Source organism: Lampris incognitus, chromosome 1 (assembly GCF_029633865.1).
Source record: "Lampris incognitus isolate fLamInc1 chromosome 1, fLamInc1.hap2, whole genome shotgun sequence".
Lineage (NCBI taxonomy): Eukaryota > Metazoa > Chordata > Actinopteri > Lampriformes > Lampridae > Lampris > Lampris incognitus.
Genome location: NC_079211.1, coordinates 98,483,288 through 98,508,332, shown reverse-complemented (window position 1 = coordinate 98,508,332; position 25,045 = coordinate 98,483,288). Strand labels below are relative to the sequence as shown.

Genomic DNA, 25,045 nt, shown 5'->3' with positions numbered 1-25,045 from the left:
TGAGAGTGCTCGCTGTTCCTGCCACCAGTGCACCAGTGGAGAGGATATTTAGTCACGGAGGCCTCGTTATGCGCTGTGATGGCCTGACAGCCTGTCCAGGGTGTCTCCCCGCCTGCTGCCCAATGACTGCTGGGATAGGCTCCAGCATCCCCACGACCCCGAGAGCAGGATAAGCGGTTTGGATAATGGATGGAATGGAAGAGAAGATGGAAATGGTCATTGGATTGTGTTAGTTGTGAATATAGAGGATTCTTTTTTTTTTTTTTTTGCAATCTTTATGGCTACAATAACATACCTGATCCTGATTTTCCATGTTTTTTGAATTGCCACTGCGGCAGGGTAATTCAAAAACTCATCAGCAGGCAGTATGTGCCAAAGTGATGGGTTTTGACCACGTCGTGACTCCGGTCGTGAAGACTGTGAACAGCATCCGCTCCAAAGCCACACAACACAGGGCATTCAAATCCTTTTAGAGAAGCTGTCAGCTGAATACGGTGACCTCCTGCTGCACACGGAGGTTCAATGGCTCAGCAGGGGTAGAGTTTTACAGCGGTTTTTTTTTTGTTTTTTGTTTTTTTGTCACTTCTGGGTGAAATAAAATAGTTCGTGGAGTCCAGAGGGGAGGACACTACTTTGCTTCAGGACACTGAGTGGATGCTCGACCTTGCCTTTCTAACAGACATCACAAGGGAAACTGAATCATTTGAACTGTGAATTGCAAGGGCAAGAATGTCTCTGACATGATAAGTGCTGTGAACGCATTCAGAGCCAAGGTGAACATTTTCTCTGTGCATTTGCAAAGTAAGAAATTCCTTCACTTTCCCTCTGTGCAGTCAGTACTAAATGACAATGCTCCTGCATCTGGGGGCCTTGGAGAGGGCTGCAGAAAAGTACTCCCAACTCATATCTAGGCTTGGGCAAGAGTTTGAAAAAAAGATTTTATGACTTTGATAAGCTGGAGCCGTGTGTGTCATTTATTTAAGATCTTTTCATGCAGGTTGACATGACATGCATTTCTGAGCAACCGAAGCGTTTAATTTGAATGCTGGTGAAGTAGAAATGGAAATTCTCACGTTGCAAAACGACATTAATCTCAAAGTCCACCAGGGGTCCCCACACTTTTGGTGCCTTGTGGACTCAGAAAAATACAAAGGTGTGCACAGCAGCCTTAAAAGTTGCCTGTCTTTTTGGTTCCACCTCTCTTTGAGTCAGCCTTCTCTGATATGAATTTCATTAAGAACAAACACAGAACTTGCTTAACTGGTATACACCTTGAAGATTCAATCAGAGTTGCTGTGTCAAGTTATACCGCTAACTACAGTGCATTGGTGGACTCATTGCAATGTCAGGCTTCCCACTAATATTGGAACAATTTACGTAAAACAGAATGCATAAAACAGATTTTTTTTTAAAATGTTTAACAGAATTTAAAACTGATTCTTTATAATATTTTTTATTATGTGATATGTGACTGCAAATGAGGTTTAATTGTCCAAGGATATTGGAATTGGAATTTGAACAGCTTTAACTTGTGTATATGTTGTGTGTTAAAAGGGCAAATTTATTGTTTTCCCTATGAGATTACCAGAAAAACTGATTCCTCATATTTTTTGGAATGTTACAGCTATTGAGGTGCAATTGTTCAAAGATATTGGAATTTGAACAGCTTTAACCTTTATATATGCTGTGTGTGTAATACTAAAAAGGGCTAACGTATTGTTGTCCCTATATGAGATTACCAGAAAACCAGAATTATTTTAAATGCAGAAAAGCATATTGATTTTTTTTAGTGAGTTTAGGATTAATGTGAACTTTGAATTATTGAGCAAAAAAGTTGGTAATGCTGACAGTATTGATATTTTGAGTGAAATTGTTGAGATTATTATTAACTAGAAGAACCCCGCTACAATGTAGCGGTTTGGTTATCCACCCGTCTAAATCTCCCTCCTCTTCATCCTGCCAGCTAACCGCCTTCCCCCTGCCCCTAAACCCCCCCCCACTCCAACTCCCTCCCCCCAAGTGCTCAGAATCATCTGAAATGTCGAGAAAAGTGGTTTTTAGCCATTTTTACAAAATGCATATTTTGCATAATTATGCATAATTATTTTAATTTTCTGCTATTTTTCTGGTCCTCTCTGGAACAATACCTACCACCTCCAAAAAAAAGTAGGATCATAAGTGCATTTTTGCAAAAATGCATTTATTTTGCATAATGCCAAAACAATTCTAAGTCCCAGAATTTTTTTTTATATAGGTGAAAAAAAATCAAAGATGCTCAGAATCATCTGACATGCCGAGAAAAGTGGTTTTTAGCCATTTTAAAAAAAAAATGCATATTTTGCATATTTATGCATAATTAATTATGCACAATTTTAATTTTCTGCTATTTTTTATAGGTGCCCCTGATCATCCTCAATAACCTCCAAAAATAATCAAGGCCCCAAGTGCTTTAGTTTGGCCGTTTATAGACTCTCACACAGACACACACCACACACCAGACACACATTGTGAAAATACAGGAGTAGATAATTACCTCTTCCTAGAGCTGGCCGCCCAGCCAAACTGAGCAATCGGGGGAGAAGGGCCTTGGTCAGGGAGATGACCAAGAACCCGATAGTCACTCTGACAGAGCTCCAGTGTTCCTCTGTGGAGATGGGAGAACCTTCCAGAAGGACAACCATCTCTGCAGCACTCCACCAATCAGGCCTTTATGGTAGAGTGGCCAGACGGAAGCCTCTGCTCAGTAAAAGGCACATGACAGCCTGCTTGGAGTTTGCCAGAAAGAACCTAAAGGACTCTCAGACCATGAGAAACAAGATTCTCTGGTCTGATGAAACCAAGATTGATCTCTTTGGCCTGAATGCCAAACGTCACGTCTGGAGGAAACCAGGCACCTCCCATCACCTTGCTAATACCATCCCTACAGTGAAGCGTGGTGGTGGCAGCATCATGCTGTGGGGATGTTTTTCAGCGGCAGGAACTGGGAGACTAGTCAGGATCGAGGGAAAGATGAATGGAGCAAAGTACAGAGAGATCCTTGATGTAAACCTGCTCCAGAGCACTCAGGACCTCAGACTGGGGCGAAGGTTTACCTTTCAACATGACAATGACCCTAAGCACACAGCCAAGACAACGAAGGAGTGGCTTCGGGACAAGCGTGTGAATGTCCTTGAGTGGCCCAGCCAGAGCCCAGACTTGAACCCCATTGAACATCTCTGGAAAGACCTGAAAATAGCTGTGCAGTGACGCTCCCCATCTAACCATCTAACCTTACAGAGCTCGAGAGGATCTGCAGAGAAGAATGGGAGAAATACCCCAAATATAGGTGTGCTAAGCTTGTAGCTTCATACCCAAGAAGACTTGAGGCTGTAATCGCTGCCAAGGGTGCCTCAACCAAGTACTGAGTAAAGGGTGTGAATACTTATGTACATGCAATATTTCAGTTTTTTATTTTTAATAAATTTGCAAAAATTTCTACAAAACCTTTTTCACTTTGTCATTATGGGGTATTGTATGTAGATTGATGAGGAAAAAAAAGAATTTAATCCATTTTGGGGAAAGTGAAGGGGTGTGAATACTTTCCGGGTGCACTGTATATTTTATTCAAGAAAATTATTTCGAATGAGTAGCCCTCCATATAATTTCCCACCCTTCAGATAGCCCTCAGCCCCAAAAAGGTTGGAGACCCCCGGTTGAAGCCAACTAATACTAATAGAAATAACAAAGGTTTTTGGAAATTTAACTCATCTATTAAAAGGTGATGGTTACTGTCGGAAAATCTCAAGAGTGTCAGAATGACCCTGAAATTCAATCATATGTAAACAAATGGGAATTCTTTAAGTATAAGGTCAGAAAATATTCAATTTCTTTTAGTAAAGAAAAAGCTCTTATGGCTAGAAAGGAGGAAAAAGATTTAATTAAGGAATTGAACACAAATTGTAATAAAAGTAATTTCACTGAGGAGGCCAAACAGAAAATTATGGCATTGCAAAACAAGCTTTATGCCATCGTTATCTGCAAAGCTAAGGGTGCATATAGTCGATCAAAGGCTAAATGGATAGAAGAACAAAACACCTCCTATTTTTGCAGTTTAGAGAAAGGTCTTCAAGAGGGAAATACTATTAAAACATTGTTGATTGAAAATGAAGAATATTCTGATCCTAAAACAATTTCTAGTGAAATCTTCTCCTTCTACATGTAGGTCAGGTGAATCGGCCATACTAAATTGTCCCTAGGTGTGAATGTGTCGGCCCTGTGATGGACTGGCAGCCTGTCCAGGGTGTCCCCCCACCTGCCACCCAATGACTGCTAGGATAGGTTCTAGCATCCCGCGACCCAATTGGGATAAGTGGCTTGAATAATGGATGGATAGATCTTCACCTTCTATGATCGTTTATATAGAATGTCATACTCTGAACATGATTGCTTGATGTTTTTTGAACTAATTAAAGATAAGATTCTCACAACTGATCAAGGGTTCAAAAATATTTGTGATGCAAAAATAATGCTTGAAGAACTGGATAATGCACTCAATCATTTACACTTGGACAAATCCCCAGGTTCTGATGGTCTGACAGCAAATTTTTATCAACATTTTTGGTGTGAAATTAGAGAATTTCTGTATAATGTGTTGACTGAGGCTCTTGGTGAGCATACTCTTCCTACAAGTATGAAACAAGGGGTCATAGTGTTAATTCCAAAACCAGGTAAAAATCCCAAAATCATACATAATCTAAGACCTGTCACATTATTGAGCAATGACTGCAAGTTGTTAGCACATATTTACACAAATCGTCTCAAAAAAGGTATAGCTCAAGTTGTCAGTGAAACTCAGTCAGGTTTCTTAAATGGTAGATCTATTTACAATAACATCCATGTTATTCTTGATATACTAGATTACTGTGAAATGATTGAGGATATGGGTTTCATTTTATTTCTTGATTTCAAAAAGGCCTTTGACATGATTGAACACCCCTTCATGATCCATACTCTGAAGGCATTTGAATTTGGGGACAATTTCATAAAGGTCATAGAGACTTTGTACAAGAACATTAATAGCTGTGTTTCAGTACTTCACGGTACCTCGCCTCGTTTTGATGTACAGAAAGGAATCCAGTAGGGTTGTCCGGGAATTCCAGGACTATTCAATTTGGCGGCAGAAATGTTGGCTATTATGATAAAGAACCATGAGAAACTGAAAAAAACTTAGCATATTGTGTTCAGAACTTGTTATAAGTCAGTTTGCGGATGACACAACCCTGCTTCTTAAGGACGAACATCTGATTCCTGTTGCCATACAGAACATTGAACTCTTTTCAAAAGCCTCTGGACTATTGCTCAATATCCAAAAATGTGAACTGCTGTCTATTCATGAATGTGCACAAACTGTCATTTATGAAATACCTGTTAAAACTGTTGTAAAATAGCTTGGTATTTATGTAACAAAAGATTGAAGGAATGTGAAAAGCTTATTTTGACAAGCAAAATAGATGAATGTAAATGTAAACTTAATGTTTGGTTGCAAAGGGATTATCAATTTTTGGTAGAACGTATCTCACCAAAATGGAAAGTATCTCTAGAGGTGTTCACCCGGCATCTTCACTAGCACTTAGTTCAGACTTTGTTAGTCAATTTTATATGGAGGAATCGAACTCACTAGATAAAAAAAAGCTATTCCTGTAAAAGATCTTTCTAAAGGTGTACTAAAAACTATAGACTTTGAATGTATGAATGTTACTTTAAAACTGAATTGGCTGAAACAATGTGTTAAATCCCCTGGCAGTATCTGGCACATATTCCCTCAAACTATATTTGATAAGATGGGTGGTATAGAATTTGTTTTAAAATGTGATTTCAATGTAACCAAATTACCTTTTAAACTTTATCATCAACAAGTTTTAATTTTTTGGAAATTATTTTACAACCACAACTTCACACCTCATAATATACCATTGTGGAACAACAGATGCATACTTCGCAAAAGAATATCTTTATTTTCTAGGAACTGGATGGATAGAAATATTTGGTGTGTAATTGACCTATTAGATTTAAATGGGGATGTATTATCTTACAATGATTTTTGTTATAAATTTAATTTTGATTGCAATCTCAACGACCCAATACATTTCTTATCTTAAGAAAAAAATATATTAGTGTATTCTCAGTCCCCATCCCATCTCCCCACACCTTTTATAAATTGAATTCATTTTCTTGATGAAAGGTGTTCAAAGAAATTCTCTCAGTCTATTCTAATCGACGATTTATACTCTACTCAGTCTTATAGAAATTATATTTTAAAAAAATTTGATCAAACAACAGGATCCAAATTGAGAACCAAATTCTTCAAATACCCAGTTCTACCCCAAAAAAGAGAAATTCACTACAAAATAATGAATAATTTCTATCATTCCAGTGAATTTATAAGATTAAGATTTGGCTTTGGGGATAATGAGTGTGTTTTCTGTAATGGTGATATTGAAACAACAGAGCATCTCTTTGTTTCGTGCCCTCATACCCAATTGTTCTGGAAACAATTTATGGAATGTTTAAGTAGAAAAAACCCAACAATGCATATTATAGATCATAATAATATTATTTTTGGTGTGTTATTCGAAGATAAAAGATTGGACCTGCCGATCAATGTTTTACTTATTTTAGCCAAATTGTTTATTCATAAGGCTAAATTTATTAAAACTCTACCCATCTTCATGTGCTACTATAATGAAACTCAACTCTACATTAAGTCCCTGAAATTAATGAAATCAAAAATGTGCCAAAGATCTCTATGGATTACTAGAAAATAATCTGACCAACGTAATAGCTTAAAAACTAACTATCGTTTAGTCAACCCTTATTTACGATTTAGTTATTTTATTGCTATTTTACGTTTTATTGTGCTTTATTTATGTTATGCCTTTTTTTCTACGGTTTGTGTACATGTTTTACGTCTCGTGGTGTCTGCTCATTGTTTTCATTATAGAAGATGAAAAGTTTTCAGTTGTGATGTTGCCTTATTGTTGTAAATCTATCGTTTGAATAAAACTTCAGCATCACAGATGTCTGCTGGAAACACCGGCTTCGACCAGGGTGAAGGATCGGTTTCTCGTCGCTCTGCTGCCCTAACGCTACATTGTACATCACAGATGAATCCTCTTTTCTTTTCTTTTTTTTACTCTAAGACACTGTTCTGCGCTCTCTTTATTTTTCGCAAAGCCGTGTCAAGTCCTCAGATATCCTGCGTGTAACTGTCAGGGATGAACTGTTTTCTCATTGGGAATCTAAGCTTGCTTTCCTGTTCTGATTAACCACAGATATGTGTTACACTGGCACGGACGTACACTGTTATTTGAACTTAGCTGGCAAACGGAGGCCTACATATTCTCTTCCCTGTGTACACACACAGACCTGCAGGCATGTTCCTTATACTGTCAATCAAATCACATTGTTAATGCAGCAGTCCTGAAACCTGTTGGAGCCTGTCTAAGTACAGCAAGTCGGTGCTTCATCCCAGCCAAAAGTATGTGAGAACAATGAGGCATATAGCTCAAACTGAAAGTAAAACTTCATTTATGATACTATATTAGGTTATGTTATATTATATTATATTTTGCTATTTTATATTAAATTGTGTTATAATGCAGGGAGAAGATGATTATGTTATATTACATCAAATTATATTGTTGCTGTGCCCTCGCTGGGTGCCAATGGAGACTGTCAGCCCCGCTGTGGCGACCCCTGGGAGACAGGGAACAAGCCGAAAGAAGAAGACGAAGACATCAAATTATGTATTATATTATATGTTAAAGTGTTCCTGATTCCTGATGTTACACGTGTGTGTACATTCGCTGTTAACCAGGGTGTGTGTGTGTGTGTGTGTGTGTGTGTGTGTGTGTGCGCGCTGTCATGAATGAGTAAGCGTGTCAGTATTTAAGCAGCAACGCATCCTTTCCCTCCATCAGTCTCTCCGTCAACATGGGGGTGAAAGCTGCGATCCTGCTCCTGCTCCTCTGCCTGTGCACCTGGGCCATGACCCCCACCGAAGGTAAGCACAACTACTTCAAATAACACCAGAAAAGCCCTACACGATACCAGTCAGATGATAAAGAAGTTACTAATGTGCCAACTTCTATAGCTGCTGATGAGCTATGTTGAGTTGCTGTGAAGTAAGTGAGCGCTTCACAACCGAGGAGTAAAATGTTGAGGAAATGCAATATAAATGTGATTTACTCATATAAATTGTTTGGGGCCTGTTCTTGTATGAGCCGCTGATCTGCTCAAATGTTCAAATCAAGGCAATTTTGAAAAATTGCAGTGTGTGCGTGTACGTGCTATTGTATGTGTGCATTTATATATATGTGGCCATGAGGTAGAGAAGGGAGCAAATAAATGTAAGAAGTGCTTTGGCAGTTGGGCAAACGTTGATTGATAACGGCTGATGGTTTTGTTTTTTTGTTTTTTCAGCTGGCAAACCCTTAATTTTCTAGTGAGCGTGGGTGACAATTAAACCTGTTGCAACATGTTGACGTGAGATTGCCAATTCCTATTCCTTTAACTGTCGTCCATCACTCACCAAGAGTACAACACAAAAGTTACCCGAATTTTATTCCGGGAAAACGTGGTGGCCTCCTGAGTGAAAACATAAAATTCACTCTTTCCTCCTTCTTTCTTGTTACCGTATTGGAGGGCGGGTGTGTGCTCATAGCAGCAGGGGATGCTCTGTGTACATGAGAACAAAGAAACTGAGCAAAAAAATAAAATTGTAAAGGCAAAGATGGCCAAGATAGATGTGCTTCATGGTTCCTTAAAAGTTCAGCTTTCGATGGCGTCCGGGTAGTGTGGTGGTCTAATCTGTTGCCTACCAACATGGGGATCGCCGGTTTGAATCCCCGCGTTACCTCCGGCTTGGTCGGGTGTCCCTACAGATACAATTGGCCGTGTCTGCAGGTGGAAAGCCGGATATGGGTATGTGGCCTGGTCGCTGCACTAGCGCACCACGATTATATTTGTTCCCCCCATTTCTCTAAAACTAAAAGTTGTACTTTTTTCATTTCTTACGTGATATTGCTGCTCCCGTTTCTTCTGCAGCATCTCAGTGTGCTGTGATATATCTGGGTTTCCTTTTACTTGTACTTAAACAAAAGGGGAAACAAAATACTAACACATGACTTTAATCTGCCTTTGTCCCGCTGCAGGCGGTATCCCAAAGTGCTGTGTGAGAACATCCAAGCATATTCCTCCGCATATAAGGTCCAGGATTTGGAGCTGGCAAGTGCAGCACAGCAATGGCGCCTGTGATATCAACGCAGTTATGCAAGTTATGCAGCATGGCATATGTTACATAGAAATGTACAATTACCCTACATGTGCAATTACCCTAAATGTATAATTACCCTAAATGTACAATTATGGGGCGGCATGGCGGCCCAGTGGTTAACACTGTTGCCTCCCAGCAAGAAGGTCCTGGTTTCGAAACCCAGGCCGTCCCAGGTGCTTGCTGTGTGGGGTTTGCATGTTCTCCCCGTGTCTGCGTGGGTTTTTTCCGGGCGCTCCGGTTTCCTCCCACCATCGAGAAGACATGCATGTTAGGGTTAATACTCCTGCCTGTGCCCCTGAGCAAGGCAATGGAAAGACGAACTCGAGTTGGTCCCCGGGTGCTGCAGCTGCCCACTGCTCCTATACAATAAGACGGGTTAAATGCAGAGAACACATTGACTGTAAGAATACAATGTCAAATAAAGTGTCTATGTCTTTACTATATATTGCAACTACGATGACGTTGTAGTCATCACATGCCGCGATTACTTCATATAGATACTGCACTTCAGGTTACACTGACAACATGAACACCAGTAAAGTCTATCAGTCACCTGTGTTATGAATGTGAAGAGAGGACACAGCGGGACACCCTGGCAAATGCTGTTGCTTTATGGCAGTTTTTTCTTTTTATGAATAAAAACCAACTTTTTGCTCATGTTATCATCAACATGGCATGAAACTGCAGCTGAACTTGTTTCTCTAATCCACAGACTGTATGTGGAGGGCCGGACCAAGGCCCTATGTGCCCACCCCAAAGTGATACAAATGCTGAGGAGGAATCTGAAGACAAGCAAAGCCAGAATACTAAACACAGTTTAACCAAATGCTGGATTGAAAAAACAAAAAGCCTTCTGGGGGGGGGGGGTTCTTACATTACATTGCTTTCCTCCCCTACTTGGTGTTTTTAAGAGTCTGCACTGTAAAGAAACTGTCAAGGATTTATACATAATCATTCATATAATCAGCTGTACGAATAAATGTCTTTATAATAAAACAAATTTACAAGACGCTGCGCACCTCCAGTTGTGTGGTTCAGGAACATATACCTGTACATCCTAACGGGAACCTGAATTGTCATGGCACCGATGCTTACATGCACATTACAGCAATACCGGTCATTGTCAGATTAAACACAAAATTAAGTAGAACACGCTCAGGCAGACTTAACAGTGAGAGAGAAGGACCTCGATGCAAACGGTTACCCGCTGTTGTCGGTCTTGTCGGTTTTTGTGTTTCGACCGTACACTGTCCTGTAACCTGCAGGGAAACTATTGAGCACTGTGTGCCGTCAGAAACATGGGCAATTTTGAAACTATGAAAGTTAAGGAGGAATATGAATTCCCTTGTTGGGTCTTGTCAGTACGCAGCTTGCACCTCCTCCTTGGGATTTGACGAATTTCACTTCAGAATGACGTCCAATGTCAACAAAAATAAAAAGTTCCACACTTTCGGGGGAAAAAATTGTTCTCATATAAGTAAAATGCACTTTTGGAAAAACAAAATAGGTCTACATGATTTAACAGGCTTTTGTCTGCCAAATGTTTTGAGCGGCTAAGCATAAAATCATACGTATTTTTTTCATCCAGTAGTTCAACAATGGGTATGTCTGTATACAAAACATATAGAATCTCTTCAGGAAACAAAATGATTCATCAAATTTATACATGAGTCCAAGTTTAAGTGATAACTTTGAAATAGGAGACTCCATTTCATCGATGAATTACAAATGGTGGGACCGTTAACATTCATTATCCATCCATTATCTGAACCGCTTATCCTTATCGGCTCCCTCGCGCCTCTGGGCGCAGGCGCTTCCGATGACCTCACGGTCTCACCATCCCACTTCCGACACCAATGTAGCGAATTCAGGGGGCAGTCGGGAACCGCCACAGCCGGGACGCGAACCCGTGGCTCCCACACCGCAAGCGACAACGTTAACCAGTCGACTAAAGGGTTCGACCCGTCAGCCAGTGCGTCTAATTATCCGAGCACGTTACACTACCCCCCTCTTTCGGGAAGTGCGTCTCCGCGCTTCAACATATCAGCTCCCTCACGCCTCTGGGCGCACGCGCTTCCGATGACCTCTGACACCAATGCAGCGAATTAGGGGGGCAGCCCGAGAACCACCACAACTGGGACGCGAACCCGTATTTCCTGCACCGCGGGTGACAACGTTAACCAGTCGACGTAAGGGTCTGACCCGTTAGCCAAGGGCTAACACGTGTACTCATCCGTGCACGTTACAGTTTTGTTTTTTTCTTGCTTATGTTTTGTTTTTGTTTTTTTGTCTTTTTTAACACTTTAAAGTTATTGCAACATGCTGACCTTTGATTAACAGTTCCTACTAATCAACTGTCAGCTCAGTCTCATCCTACACTCATCAGTAAAAGTGCAGGGTTCCCGACTCTCACGCATCTGGGGGGGGGGCTTACTCACCTGGCGTGAGTCTCACGCTTTCAGGTTTGGCTCACGCTCTCGCGACACCAAGGCAAATCTCACGCCAAAACACGCGACAGCAACAGAGACGAACAGGCGAACGTAGACGTCTGTCTGGTACAGTAATAGTTAAACCAAGCGAACAACTTGGACTCCAGAAGACAGCTGAGTATTTGAAAACTGGGTCTTCTATGCGGGTGCTTGTTTTGTTTTTTACTTTATTGAGAAACATTTGTAACCGGTTATTTTCTTGCCCGGTGCGGGACTCGATACGAAGTGTATTGCACCACAAGGCGACATCACTAACCGCTCGGCTAAAGGGTCAGACCCGTTAGCTAGGGGCTAACGTGTCTTATTAGTAGTTAACAGTCGTCACCCTCCCCGGAAGCGCGCCCTCGCTCTTCCCGCGCTCCGAAGAGACTTCTGAGGATCTGCACACTTCCGGATCCCACCGCTGCCACCAATGTAACCGGTTATTTTCTTGCCCGGTGCGGGATTCGATACGGGGTGTACTGCACCACAAGGCGACACCACTAACCTCTCGGCTAAAGGGTCAGACCCGTTAGCTAGGGGCTAACGTGTCTTATTAGTAGTTTACAATAGTATTCAGAGCCATGAGAGAAACATGCAAAAAATAGATTTGTTTCCATTTATTTTTGCAGGTTTCCATGTCAACTTTTAAAATGCTACCGATCTCACGCCAGCTATAGGTCACTGTGCAGCGGCAATGCATGGAATTGCGGGTCTATCGTCTTCGAAACTTTCCGCCATTGTTGTTGTTTTGCGGGTGTTTACATGGAGCTGCATCTTAAAGTGCTGTGACTGGTGCGCGACGCTTATCTCCGTGTTGAATAAATGCTTGGTACACAGCCAGCTAGTTTACGTTAACATTAACATATTTATGCATAATTGTCTAATTTATGCATAATTGTCCAACATTAAACAGTGGAGTAAGTTTCACTTGAACATTGGGGGGGATACATTTAGCGGGGGGTGAGGGGGTCCTCCCCCTGGAAATTTTGAGCATCACACATTTAATTTCCTGCATTCTGGTGAATTTGCATGCACCAATTTGCTCTTTTTCTACATCAATAATTTATTGTGGAAATGTCTTATTTAACAACTTTCAGATAGGCTAGCCTATCGGATATCTCCTGTTATTTTCCTCTTGCTCATGTTGACTCTGTGAATGAAAGTAGTAGATGCATTTGAACTAATACAACACCCTTGGCACAAATTGGTTTGTAGATGTACCTATTATGTTATCTCATGTGCCCGAAATGATGAGTTCAAGTTCATTTCAGCTAACATAAACGTCTAGGGGCTACTGTTAGCAAGCGCTAGCTAGCTAGCTAGCTAGTTCGTGAGGGGGTCTGAACTGATAACCCCAAACACAAGTTATAAACTAGATAAGGCTATAATTCATCCGGAAATACGTAAGAAAATCTAACTCAGAAACCCCAAAGGTAAGAAAGGGTGGTGTACTGGGCTAGACAAGAAAGGGTGGTGTACTCTAGACAAGCAAGCTGGCTAGCTACGTTACTTACACTTGCTTACACGACCATTCATGCCCCGGTCTCCTGGTTGTCAGGAGCAACTACAAGACAGCAACGAGGTCGGCAATCCCAGTGGCAAGGGTAAAATGGTATGGTCCAAGCATAGGGGTGTATGAAATCGTTGGAAAAAAAGTATGAATTACATTTTAAGTAGTTCGACTGTCTGTGTTGTTATTTTACCTTTTATGGCGAGGGAGTTAACATTATCATCCGTGATATATTTTTTGGGGGAGGAGACAAATTCACCTCTTCTAAATATTGAGGGGGACATGTTCCCCCTGACCCCCCCCCCCATAAATTACGCCTAGTGCACATCAGAATGACAGCAACGAATGGAAGCACACGCGTGTAAAACTCACTCGAGCCAAGATACCAAAGTTGGCAACTCTGCCCGAATCCCGTCAGGTCGAATTAGGTGGTGTCCTGTGTAAAAACTTTTTTTTTTAAATAATCTCCTCCTGTTTTCTTTTGACATTATTTGACAGCTGAAAGGGTTGCTGGTATAAATCCCAAGGCTAGCTGGGTGTTTCTGGTTTGGCCTGGATTGATAACAGGAGAGATTCTAATACCAGGCTTGCGCAGGACGCTTCACCTCAACTGTCGTAGCTTTGCTACTGAATGCCAACTTTCACTTCATGGGTGATGAGTTAATTGCTTGGATTAAAGCCTACACGTTTTTAATCCCTGGTCTTGACACAGACGCCTGTCTTTTCAAAGGATTGTCAAATATCTCGATACCTAAACTTTTCAAATCTTACCATGGCGATGAGAGTCAACGTTACAACGGGAACATGTGCTGATGACGGCACAAAGACTCATCGGGTAACAAATCACCCATCGACAACAAGCGTGGTGTCAAATCACATTTAGGGGCATTTTAAGATGTGGCGTAGACGTCAGTGTCATGTCAAACGACTGAAAATCACTTCCAGTACGAAAAGCAGCTTGTCCGGGCCTTTCTGAGACAATGACAAGCTGGCATATGAACCACGGCAGGTTTGAACAACTCTGTGTGTGTGTCTCACTGAGTGGTGGATCTAGAGATTTTTTCCTGGGGTGGCAACAGGGGTGGCAAGACTGTGTCCCAGAGGTGGCAGCTGCCACCCCTTTGCCACCCCGTAGATCCGCGCCTGTGAGGGGGAGGGGGGATTCTAAATCGGCGACTTCTGTTTGAGATGAGTTTGGTGCGGGTCTCATTGACCTTCACCATGCATGCACATAAAATATACTTTAAAAAAATATTATCTGATTTAGAAATGGGGTGGCAACAGGGGTGGCAAGACTGTGTCCCAGAGGTGGCAGCTGCCACCCTGTAGATCCGCCCCTGGTCTCACTTGGGTCACTTCCAAAATGATATACCAGCTTGTACATGTAGCCCGTGGAATTAGATACCACACAGGACACAATTACTTCCGGGGTTCTTGTAGCTTTAATTTTATTGTTTGAACCTTCGAATGCAGATCGTTTTACTGAGTGCATACATTCCTGTGTCTTTCGAGCAAACAGATCATAAATGTTCACAGATGTGGCAAGTTTAACAGAAAAGATTTTAAAAAAAGGGAAATAATAAATACAAAATACGGTGCAAAATACGGTGCAAAATACGGCAGTGGACTATGTACGTTAAACAGGGTTTAACAAAGACATGTGGAACTTCCTGAAGATCGCGCAACTTCTCACTCTGTCAGTTACCTTTAAACAGAATTAAAATGCATATAAAACCTTTACATCCCAAATACAATGGCATGGTGTGGCTTTATTCACGCCAACATTACCTTGTCATGCCTGCAATGGCGAACAGCGGTCGACGGCTCGCGCCCAAAATCACCGAACATCAACTCCAGTAGCGTCTAAATCAAACCATCTTGTCAAATTACCGACATACAATATTGTTTGGAATAATGTTACAGGTATATTTCACAAGATATTTACCCTTACTTACTACGGAGTCAGAGCACTGTCACACCGCAATCTTCAGGCGCTCCACACAAGAAAAAAAAAAAGAATACCCAAGATGCACTTGGATAACTTGCACGGAGTTACAATAAAAGTCCGCCACTGTCACTTACTGGTCAAAACATGCAATGACAACCAAAACTATAAAAATACACTCACAATCTGCCTCACAATTTAAATACATCAAATGACATTTTACATGGCTTGACAGTGTAACAATTACATATATTAACAGTTAAACTATACTAAATTTAAGTGGAAAATCATTTAACATATTTAACAGATTTACCACCCGGCTACATACAGAAGACCATGTGGTGTACTTAAGCAAACGAGTAAGAAAATACGCTGGGAAACCGAACACGTGGTGTCAGACGGGGACGATGCGAAGGCTGTTGTGCCCCTCTCACCCCTTCCCTTGCATCAGAATTAGTCAAGGTATTGTAGCGAATTCGGGGGACAACGCAACCACAGGAAGTGCCGCGGCCGGGAAGCGAACCCGTACCGCTCGCAACGCAGGAGACATCGCTGACCGCTAGACTAAAGGGTCAGACCCGCCAGCCAGCAGCCAGCGTGTCTGCTTATCCATGCACGTTTCAGTATTAACTAAATTGCGTTGCCGGCCTGGTTATAATCGTAGATATTAATCCAAAAGGTGCACATTTTTGTTGAGTGAAAATGCTGTCTTTCACAACTTTAACCGATTAAGCAGGGGAGCGGGATACCTTAAAAAAATGTATTTGAGAGAAAGACGGAGGAGTCCTTACTCGCTCATGCATCTGTTCACTTTCACCCTGTGAACGCAATGACCTAACGGGCTTTATGCAACAGCGCCCTCTAGTGGAACACAGCCCACAATAATAAACGAGCGCCTGACCCTCATAGAGGAAGATTGGAATGAAAACTAGAAAAATGCTTTTCCACAGAAAAAAAGCGCGTGAACGCTGAGCCGCTGAAAGAAATCGCGAAAGCGTTGCTGAAAATGGATAAATAGGAAAAGTCAGAAAGTCACTAGCCTAACCTGAAATACCTGGAAACTGAAATGTGAAATGGTTGAATATTTTAAAAGTTTTAAAGGTATAAAAAACTGAAAATTTTGCCATAATGAGCTAAATACATAAATGGTTTGATTGTTGAATGGTTTCTGTTGTTTAAAGTATGAAAAAGTGGAAGTGGTGCAAAGATTTCAAAGTGCTCCCAGTCCCATTACAAACACACACAACAAGGCTGTAACAAAACTTGCAAGCATTTGCAGCAATGGTTTATGTATGGAAAAGGGTTGAATAGTCTGAAATATGTGACCCCCGCTGGTAAAAGAGTCCCCAAGTAGGCCTAGGTCACTGAACTGCAAAACCTGACCTGAACATTGTTCTTCTAAAAGAAGAAAAAAGAGCTACAGTACATCAGAAGAAATGGTCTTTATTTGTTATGAGAGGAGGGGAAGAATGAGAGGAGAGGTAGAATGAGAGGAGGAGGGGTAGAATGAGAGGAGGGGTAGAATGAGAGGAGGAGGGGTAGAATGAGAGGAGGGGTAGAATTAAAGGAGGGGTAGAATGAGAGGAGGGGTAGTGATGAAGAGGAAGAGTGATGAAGAGGAAGGGTGGTGATGAAGAGGAAGGGTAGAGACGAAGAGTAGCGATGAAGAGGAAGGGTAGTGATGAAGATGAAGAGTAGTGATGAAGAAGAAGGGTAGGAAGGAGGATAAGAAGGTTGTAGGAAGGTAGGATAGCAGGGAGGTTGTAGGAAGGAAGGTAGGAAGGTTGTAGGAAGGATGGTAGGAAGCAAGGTAGGAAGGTTGTAGGAAGGAAGGAAGGTAGGAAGATTGTAGGAAGGAAGGTCGGAAGGTTGTAGGAAGGTAGGAAAGACAGTAGGTAGGTAGGAAGGAAGGTAGGTAGGTAGGTAGGAAGGAAGGTAGGTAGGTAGGAAGGTTGAAGAGGGAAGAAGAGCAGTTAAGAAGTGGCAGAAGCTGACCAAATCTACCAGGTGTTGAGAGTTGACAGTAATTAGCCTGGCAGTTGAGTTTCAAACTGATATGTGACGTCACAATAGGACTGAACATTGTAACAGGCAAAGTGTATGGCAGAATTGCTAAACTTTAGAGCTGAATTGTTCAAAAACTATAAAATATTTTAAAAATCTGAATAGGATTCTGAAAGAGCTGAATGTCCTGAACTGTTTACGCTTTAAATGGGGGTTCTAGCTCAAAAAAGTGAAGTAGGAAATACAGTTCAAAGGTGATGAGGGTTTCAACCTTTCCCCATAGACTTCCATTGTTTTGAAAAAAGTAGAAAAAGCTTAATATGTCTAAAAGTATAAAAGATTTCAAAAAACCGAAACGTGAGCCTTAATGGGCTTAAAGAGATGGACATTTTGATACCTGAATGGTTTCAGTGGCTAAAAGTACGAAGGAGTAAAAGAGGTGGAAAGGCTGCAAAAGTCCCCCGTTGACTCCCATTCAAAAAATGGCTGAAAAAAAGTTTGATATTTCAAAAAGTTCAAAAGGTATGACAAATCTGAAAGGGGAGCACTAATGCCCTTAATGAGTTGAGCATTTTGATAGTTGAATGGTTTCAGTAGCTAAAAGTATGAAGGAGCTACAAAGTGTCAAAAAGTGGGCAGAAGAAAAATAAAGAAAGAACTGCAAAGCGATAGTGTGAACGCCCAGCATTCACACTAATTAACTCTCTCTCTCTGTCTCTCTCTGTCTCTCTCATCTCTTCCGTCATCTCAATCTTGTTTCTTTGTTGTTGTTTTTTCTCTCATTCTTTCGTCCTCTCGCATTCTCTCTATCCACCTTTCTTCCATTATCTTTCAATCAATCAAGTTGGATTTTATATAGCGCTTTTCTGGCTGCAACAGCCACCTTTCTTTTTTCCCAGTTTGTTTTTCTTTCTCTTTCTGCCGCTATCCCCTTTTCTTTTTTGTTTTTCTTTCGGTCTATCTATCTATCTATCTATCTATCTCTCTCTCTCTCTCTCTCTCTCTCTCTCTCTCTCTCTCTCTCTCTCTCTCTCTATCAACCTGTCTGTTCATCATCTCTCTCTCTCTCTCTCTCTCTCTCTCTATCTATCTATCTATCTATCTATCTATCTATCTATCTATCAACGTGTCTGTTCATCATCTCTCTCTCTCTCTCTCTCTCTCTCTCGATCTATCTATCTATCTATCTATCTATCTATCTATCTATCTATCTATCTATCTATCTATCTATCAACCTGTCTGTTCATCGTCATCTCTCTCTCTCTCTCTCTCTCTCTCTCTCTCTCTCTCTCTCTCTCTCTCTCTCTCTCTCTATCTATCAACCTGTCTGTTCATCATATCTCTCTCTCTCTCTCTCTCTCTCTCTCTCTCTCTCTCTCTCTCTCTCTATCTATCTATCTATCAACCTGTCCGTTCATCATCTCTCTCTCTCTCTCTCTCTCTCTCTCTCTCTCTCTCTCTCTCTCTCTCTCTCTCTCTCTCTCTCTTTCTCTCTCTCTCTCTCTCTCTCTCTCTATCTATCTATCTATCTATCAACCTCTGTTCATCATCATCATCATCTCTCTCTCTCTCTCTCTCTCTCTCTCTCTCTTTCTCTCTCTCTCTGAGCGGATGTGCGAGTGAGTGTACGGAGCAGCAGCGTGTTGTTTCGGTGTGAGTGAGTTTCTGAATTTTGGACTTTTTTTGTCTGGTCCCTTTCACGTGCTTTCTGTGGGTTTTTTGTTGTTTAGTTTTTAGTTCGTTTTTCTCGGTGGTAGGTTTAAGCGGAGTTGTTTATTTTCGGTAGCGCTGCCACCGGCCCGGCGGGGCAATATGGCCGCTGTGGGAGGTGGAGGAACGGCGTTCGAAAAATTGACACGCCGGCACGCGATTAAAGTGGCTCCGGTGGTGAAATGCTCGGTGGAGGAGTGCTGCCTCGCGGTAGGTGAGCATGTGGGCTATGGAAGCATCAAATCGGCGTCCAGAATGAACGGTGCAGTAGTCATGTTTGTTGACAGTATTGATAAGGTCAACCAGGTGGTGGAAAGTGGTGTGGTGATTAGGGACATGTTGACTCCCGTTCTGCCGCTGGTTAACCCAGCCAAGAGAATCACCATTTCCAATGCTCCCCCGTTCATGAGAAATGCAGCTTTTGAGAAGGAGCTTGCAAGATACGGACAACTAGTGTCCCCCATAAAAATGGTCTCCTCCGGTTGCCAGTCTCCTCACTTGAAACACGTTGTGTCCCATAGGAGGCAAGGTTTCATGATTTTGAAAAATAATGCAGAGGATTTGGATCTGAAGCTGAAATTCAGGATTGATGACTTTGATTATATTGTATTTGTTACTTCTGGTATGATGAAATGTTTTGGCTGTGGGTCAGAGGGGCATTTAGTAAGGTCTTGTCCCGAAAGGAATGAGGGTAGATCTGAGCCTCAAGGGCCGCCTTCGTCCACCGATGCCGCCGCGAGCGGCGCATCTCCGGCTGGAGACGGCGCGGCCGAGTCGGCACAGGGCAGACAGAAGGCTGGGGAGCGAGGGGTGGGAGAAACAGACCAGGTGGTGACACAGAAAAAGACCGAGGCTGGGGAACATGAGGAAAATGGACGGACTGAGCAGGCAGGAGAAGGAGGTGTACAGGCTGAGCATATTAAAACCGTTGAGCACACTGAGAAGGTGACAGAACTTGGGCAGGTCACAGCTGATGGCCAGGATGAGCAGGTAGGGGAGGTTGAACGGAATGAAACGGAAGAGGAAAACAGCGAGACCAGGGATCATAGAAAATTGGTTGGGCCAGATACGAGTGGTGGTCGGAGGACACAAATACAGCAGACTGCTATTAGAGTGGCAGAGTCTGTACTCGAAGAAGAGGCAGAGATTATGTTGGACGATGAAATAAAATCAAAAAAGTCAATTAAAAGGAAGCCGACTGAAGGTAGACAGGAAAATTTAAAAGTGAAGAGGGCTTCAAAAGATAAAAAGCCATCCTCCTCTTTGTCTGATGAGAGAACAGACGAAAGTGAGTGTGAGTTAGGTTCCTCTCCTCGTACACAGGTGGACACAGAAGGCAGCTATGCCTTTCTGAAGATCAGGAAGTTTTTGCAGGTTACCAAGGGTTTGAGGGCGGTCAAGGTGGAAAATTATTTTCCAGACTTGCAGCTTTTTATTGAATCAGTTAAATGCTTTATGAAAAACACAGGGGACTTGGAGGTGAACACATTCACTGAGCAGGAAGTCTTCAGACTGAAAAAACTTGTACAGAAGGTAAAACTGCAACTTCATGATGATGATTAAGACACGTTTGGGTATTGTTATCTTTTTGGTCAGTGTACGCTTGTTTCTGGCACAGTTCAGCCCCACTCTCCTCATGTGTAATATACAATTAGGCACTTTAAATCTGAATGGAGCAAGGGATGACATGAAAAGAGCTGCTGTGTTTAAACTGGTTGAGCTGAAGAAAATAGATGTCTTGCTTGTGCAAGAAACACATAGCACAGCAGATAATGAAACTGAATGGAAGAGGGATTGGACTGGAAAATTGATTCTCAGTCATAAATCCAATATTAGTGGTGGGGTCGGGATTCTTTTCTCAAGAGATTTTTTGCCATGCTCCCTTGAGGTAGAGGAAGTAGTCGAAGGCCGGCTACTGAAAGTAAGGGCGCAGTATGACAACGCAACACTGGTTTTTATAAATGTTTATGGTCCAACCCTTGGCCCTGAAAGAGTAGTTTTTCTGGATGTGTTATCTGATGTTATTAGTAAATGTGACAGTGAGGAGTATTTATTTCTGGGAGGGGACTTTAACTGTACAGAGAATTGCAAGTTGGACAGGAACCATCAGGAACCACATCCTGCATCTCTTAGTCGGCTCACACGCTTGGTTAATTCGTGTGAACTGACAGATGTTTGGAGAGCTTTTTATGGGACCCAGAGGCAGTATACATGGACACATCTAAAAGATAACGCACTATCCATGGCACGGCTTGATCGGTTTTATTGTTTTAAACATCATTTTAATGTGTTTAAACAATGTAACATGCTTCCAGTTTGTTTCTCTGACCACTCTCTTGTACAGTGCTCGGTTTTCATACGAAGTGTTAAAACAAATAGTGCTTTCTGGCATTTTAACACAGGCCTCTTAAATGATAACAACTTTAGAGATGCTTTTAAGTTTTTCTGGGGCCAATATAGGAGCCGAAGGTCTGAATTTATTTCTCTGCAGCAATGGTGGGACATTGGCAAGTGTCAGATAAAGCAGTTTTGCCAGCAGTACACTCGCAATGTCACCAGAGACATAGCCAGATCTATGAGAGATCTAGAGGATGAAATGGTGGAACTACAGAATTTGGCAGATTCCACAGGAGACAGAGGCCATGTAGAAGCTCTCAAATCCAGAAAGTCTGCTTTGGCTAGCCTGCTGGGTATTACAGCACAGGGGGCACTGGTCCGCTCGCGCTTTCTGAACGCCACACATATGGATGCTCCTTCTCACTTTTTCTTTAGTCTAGAGCGCAAGAATGGGCAGAGAAAAACCATTCACTCTCTGCGTACTAACACTGGTGTGCAGCTGTCAGATTTTTCTGGAATTCTGAAATACGCAGCAGGGTTCTACAGTGACCTCTATAAGAGCGAACTCAGGCAGGATGTGCTGGGGGCTGAGTCATTCTATCATGGGCTAAAAAGGGTTGAGGTAGCGCTCAATACAGACCTCGAGGCTCAACTGTCCCCTGAAGAACTCCGTGACGCCCTGCAAAGTCTGGAAAGTGGCAAGGCACCTGGTATAGACGGGTTACCTGTTGACTTCTATAAGTCTTTTTGGCCGGTGCTCGGAGGGGATTTGTTGACTGTACTGAGGAATAGTGCAACTGAGGGGCGATTGCCTCAGAGTTGCAGAAGGGCCGTCATTACTCTCTTGCCGAAGAAAGGGGATCTGCAGGACATTAAGAACTGGCGGCCAGTGTCCTTGCTCTGCACCGATTACAAGATCTTTTCTAAGGTGCTAGCAAACAGACTGAGAAAGGTGATGAAGGAGGTCATCCATGTTGACCAGACTTACTGTGTGCCCGGTAGGCTGATCACTGACAACATTGCATTAATTAGGGACGTTTTGGACATCTCTAGTTCATTGGGAGTTGAAACTGGTCTTATTTCCATAGATCAGGAAAAGGCTTTTGACCGGGTTGAACACCAGCACTTGTGGCAAACCATGAAAGCTTTCGGTCTCAGCCCAGGTTTTATAGCTACGATCAAGGTTTTGTACAGTGACATTGAGAGTGTACTTAAAATTAACGGTGGTTTGAGTGCTCCTTTTAAGGTTCAAAGGGGAATCAGGCAGGGATGTTCTTTGTCTGGAATGTTGTACTCCCTGGCCATTGAGCCCCTGTTGCATAAATTGAGGTGTGAGTTGTCTGGAGTTGCTTTTGCTGGTTGCGGCACAACTTTTAAGCTCTCTGCCTATGCCGATGATGTAGCTGTTTTTGTAAAGGACCAAAGAGATATTGATGTCTTAGTAAGAAATGTTATCAAGTTTGGTCAGATATCATCGGCTAGGGTAAACTGGGGAAAAAGTGAGGCACTGATGGTAGGAGAGGGACTGAACAGTAAATTCATGTTACCTGGGGGATTGACATGGAAAAGGGGAGGGATGAAATATCTGGGAGTGTTTGTGGGGAATGACACCTTCTCAAATAAGAATTGGGAGAATGTCTTGGAAAAAGTTGAAGGGCGTCTTAGGAAGTGGAAATGGATTCTACCACAACTGTCGTATAGGGGGCGCATGTTAGTAATCAACAACCTGGTGTCATCAACGCTATGGAATCGATTAACATGCGTTGATCCTCCAACCAACCTCCTGGCCAAGATTCGGGCTGTGCTGGTGAACTTTTTCTGGGACAACTTGCACTGGATTCCTCAGAGTGTGCTGTACCTTCCTAAAGATGAGGGGGGTCAAGGGCTGGTCCATCTGGCCAGCAGGGGTGCAGCCTTCCGCCTCCAGTTCATTCAAAGATTGCTCACTGGGCCTAGAGATCTAGTGTGGCGACCAGCAGCCTGTGCAATACTTCGACGGTGTTGTGGACTCGGAATAGACCTGCCCTTGTTCCTAATGGCTATTAAGAACTCAGACCTCAACGGATTGCCTGGATTTTATCGTGGGCTCATGAGAGTGTGGAATATGTTTAAGAAGGAGAGAATGGGCTGTTCTGACTCTCTGAGCTGGCTTCTAAAAGAGCCGGGTGTATGGTGGGCGTATGGACACGTTCTGTGACTTTGGACCCACGGTATCAAAGCTGTTCTGCCAGGCAAAGGTCGTCACATTGGGTCAGGTGGTGGAGCTGGCTGGGCCCAATCTTGACAACGCTGCCACTCTAGCATCTCACCTGGGAGTGAAATCTACGCGCCTCCTTAGTCGGGTACTACTTAAGTGGAACGGTCAGCTCACAGCAGTAGAACGGGGGCTTTTGACATCGTACTGCAGTGGTTCTACTCATCCCAATTGTGAGGATCCATTTCCTGTTTTAAAGGTTGTTCCTGATCTGAAAAATTGTATGGGGCCACTTTTGGATTTGGGAAATGCTCTTAATGAAAGGCTGAATGTACTTAAAGGTAAGACCATGTATAATATGCTTGTAAAAGTCTTGAATAAAGATAAACTGAGTGGTCGGACTGATACACCCTGGAGGGCCCAGCTGGGCTTGGGGGAGAATGTGAAGCCAGTCTGGAGGGGCTTATACAAACCACCGTTAATTAAAAAAGCTGGTGATCTGCAGTGGAGGGTCTTGCATGGCATAGTGGCAGTCAATGCTTTTGTTTCTGTGCTAGACCCTAATGTGAATGACAACTGTCCCTATTGTGCCCAGAGAGAAACAGTGTTTCATTGCTTTTCAGAATGTGTGAGGCTTACACCCCTGTTCCTGCTACTAGACCGCTTATTTAGATCATCTGGGGAAAGTTTCTGCAAACAGAATTTCATTTTTGGTTTCAAATATAGTCAACGTGTAAAATTTAAATGTCAACTCTTAAATTTTATTTCAGGGCAGGCAAAGATGGCTATCTATGTGAGCCGTAAAAAGAGAATTAAAGAATGTATAGAATGTCATGTTGAACTGTTGTTCTGCAGGATGGTCAAGGCCAGGATAAAAGTAGACTTCAATTACTACAAGGCAATGAAAGACCTGGTCACATTCACAACCTTGTGGTGTTATAAAGGGCTGCTGTGTTCCACCATAAAAGATGAGCTGGTCTTTTCTAAAGAACTTGGATAAAAGAGGTCTTACCTGTTTTTTATTTTTTGAGTTGTCGGTGAATGATTGTTTTTTTTTGGGCTTGTAAAAAATGCTTATTGATTGTTTATACCTCGACAAGTATTGTTTATGTTCGGAGGGATTTCAAGTCTGCTTTTTGTCTAAATTTTTCTGTTAAATAAAGACTTGGTTTAAAATTCAAATTCTCTCTCTATCTATCTATCTATCTATCTATCTATCTATCTATCTATCTATCAACCTGTCTGTTCATCATCATCATCTCTCTCTCTCTCTCTCTCTCTCTCTCTCTCTCTCCCTCTCCCTCTCTCTATCTCTCTATCTATCTATCTATCTATCTATCAACCTGTCTGTTCATCATCATCTCTCTCTCTCTCTCTCGCTCTCGCTCTCTCTCTCTATCTATCTATGTGATCGCTGTGATTGCGTGTCCCTCTGTATTCTCAAATGGCCAGTGGTGATGGCGACATCAACAGCCTGCTATGACACATTCGGTATCAGTGTGTAACGGTTAGCGCGTCATGGTCATGTTCACCGCTCCGATCCCTCCCCGGGGACCATCCC

General features: G+C 42.4%; 1 protein-coding gene across 1 annotated transcript; it reads left to right on the top strand.

Moving 5' to 3' along the window:
- The first annotated feature begins 7,978 nt into the window (after positions 1-7,978).
- On the top strand, positions 7,979-10,315 carry ccl27b (chemokine (C-C motif) ligand 27b). Its single transcript, XM_056294338.1, has 3 exons — positions 7,979-8,041; positions 9,192-9,309; positions 10,026-10,315. Exons 1-3 carry the CDS (start codon positions 8,026-8,028, stop codon positions 10,132-10,134), a joined length of 243 nt encoding a protein of 80 aa, XP_056150313.1. The 5' UTR covers positions 7,979-8,025; the 3' UTR covers positions 10,135-10,315.
- Positions 10,316-25,045: the final 14,730 nt, after the last annotated feature.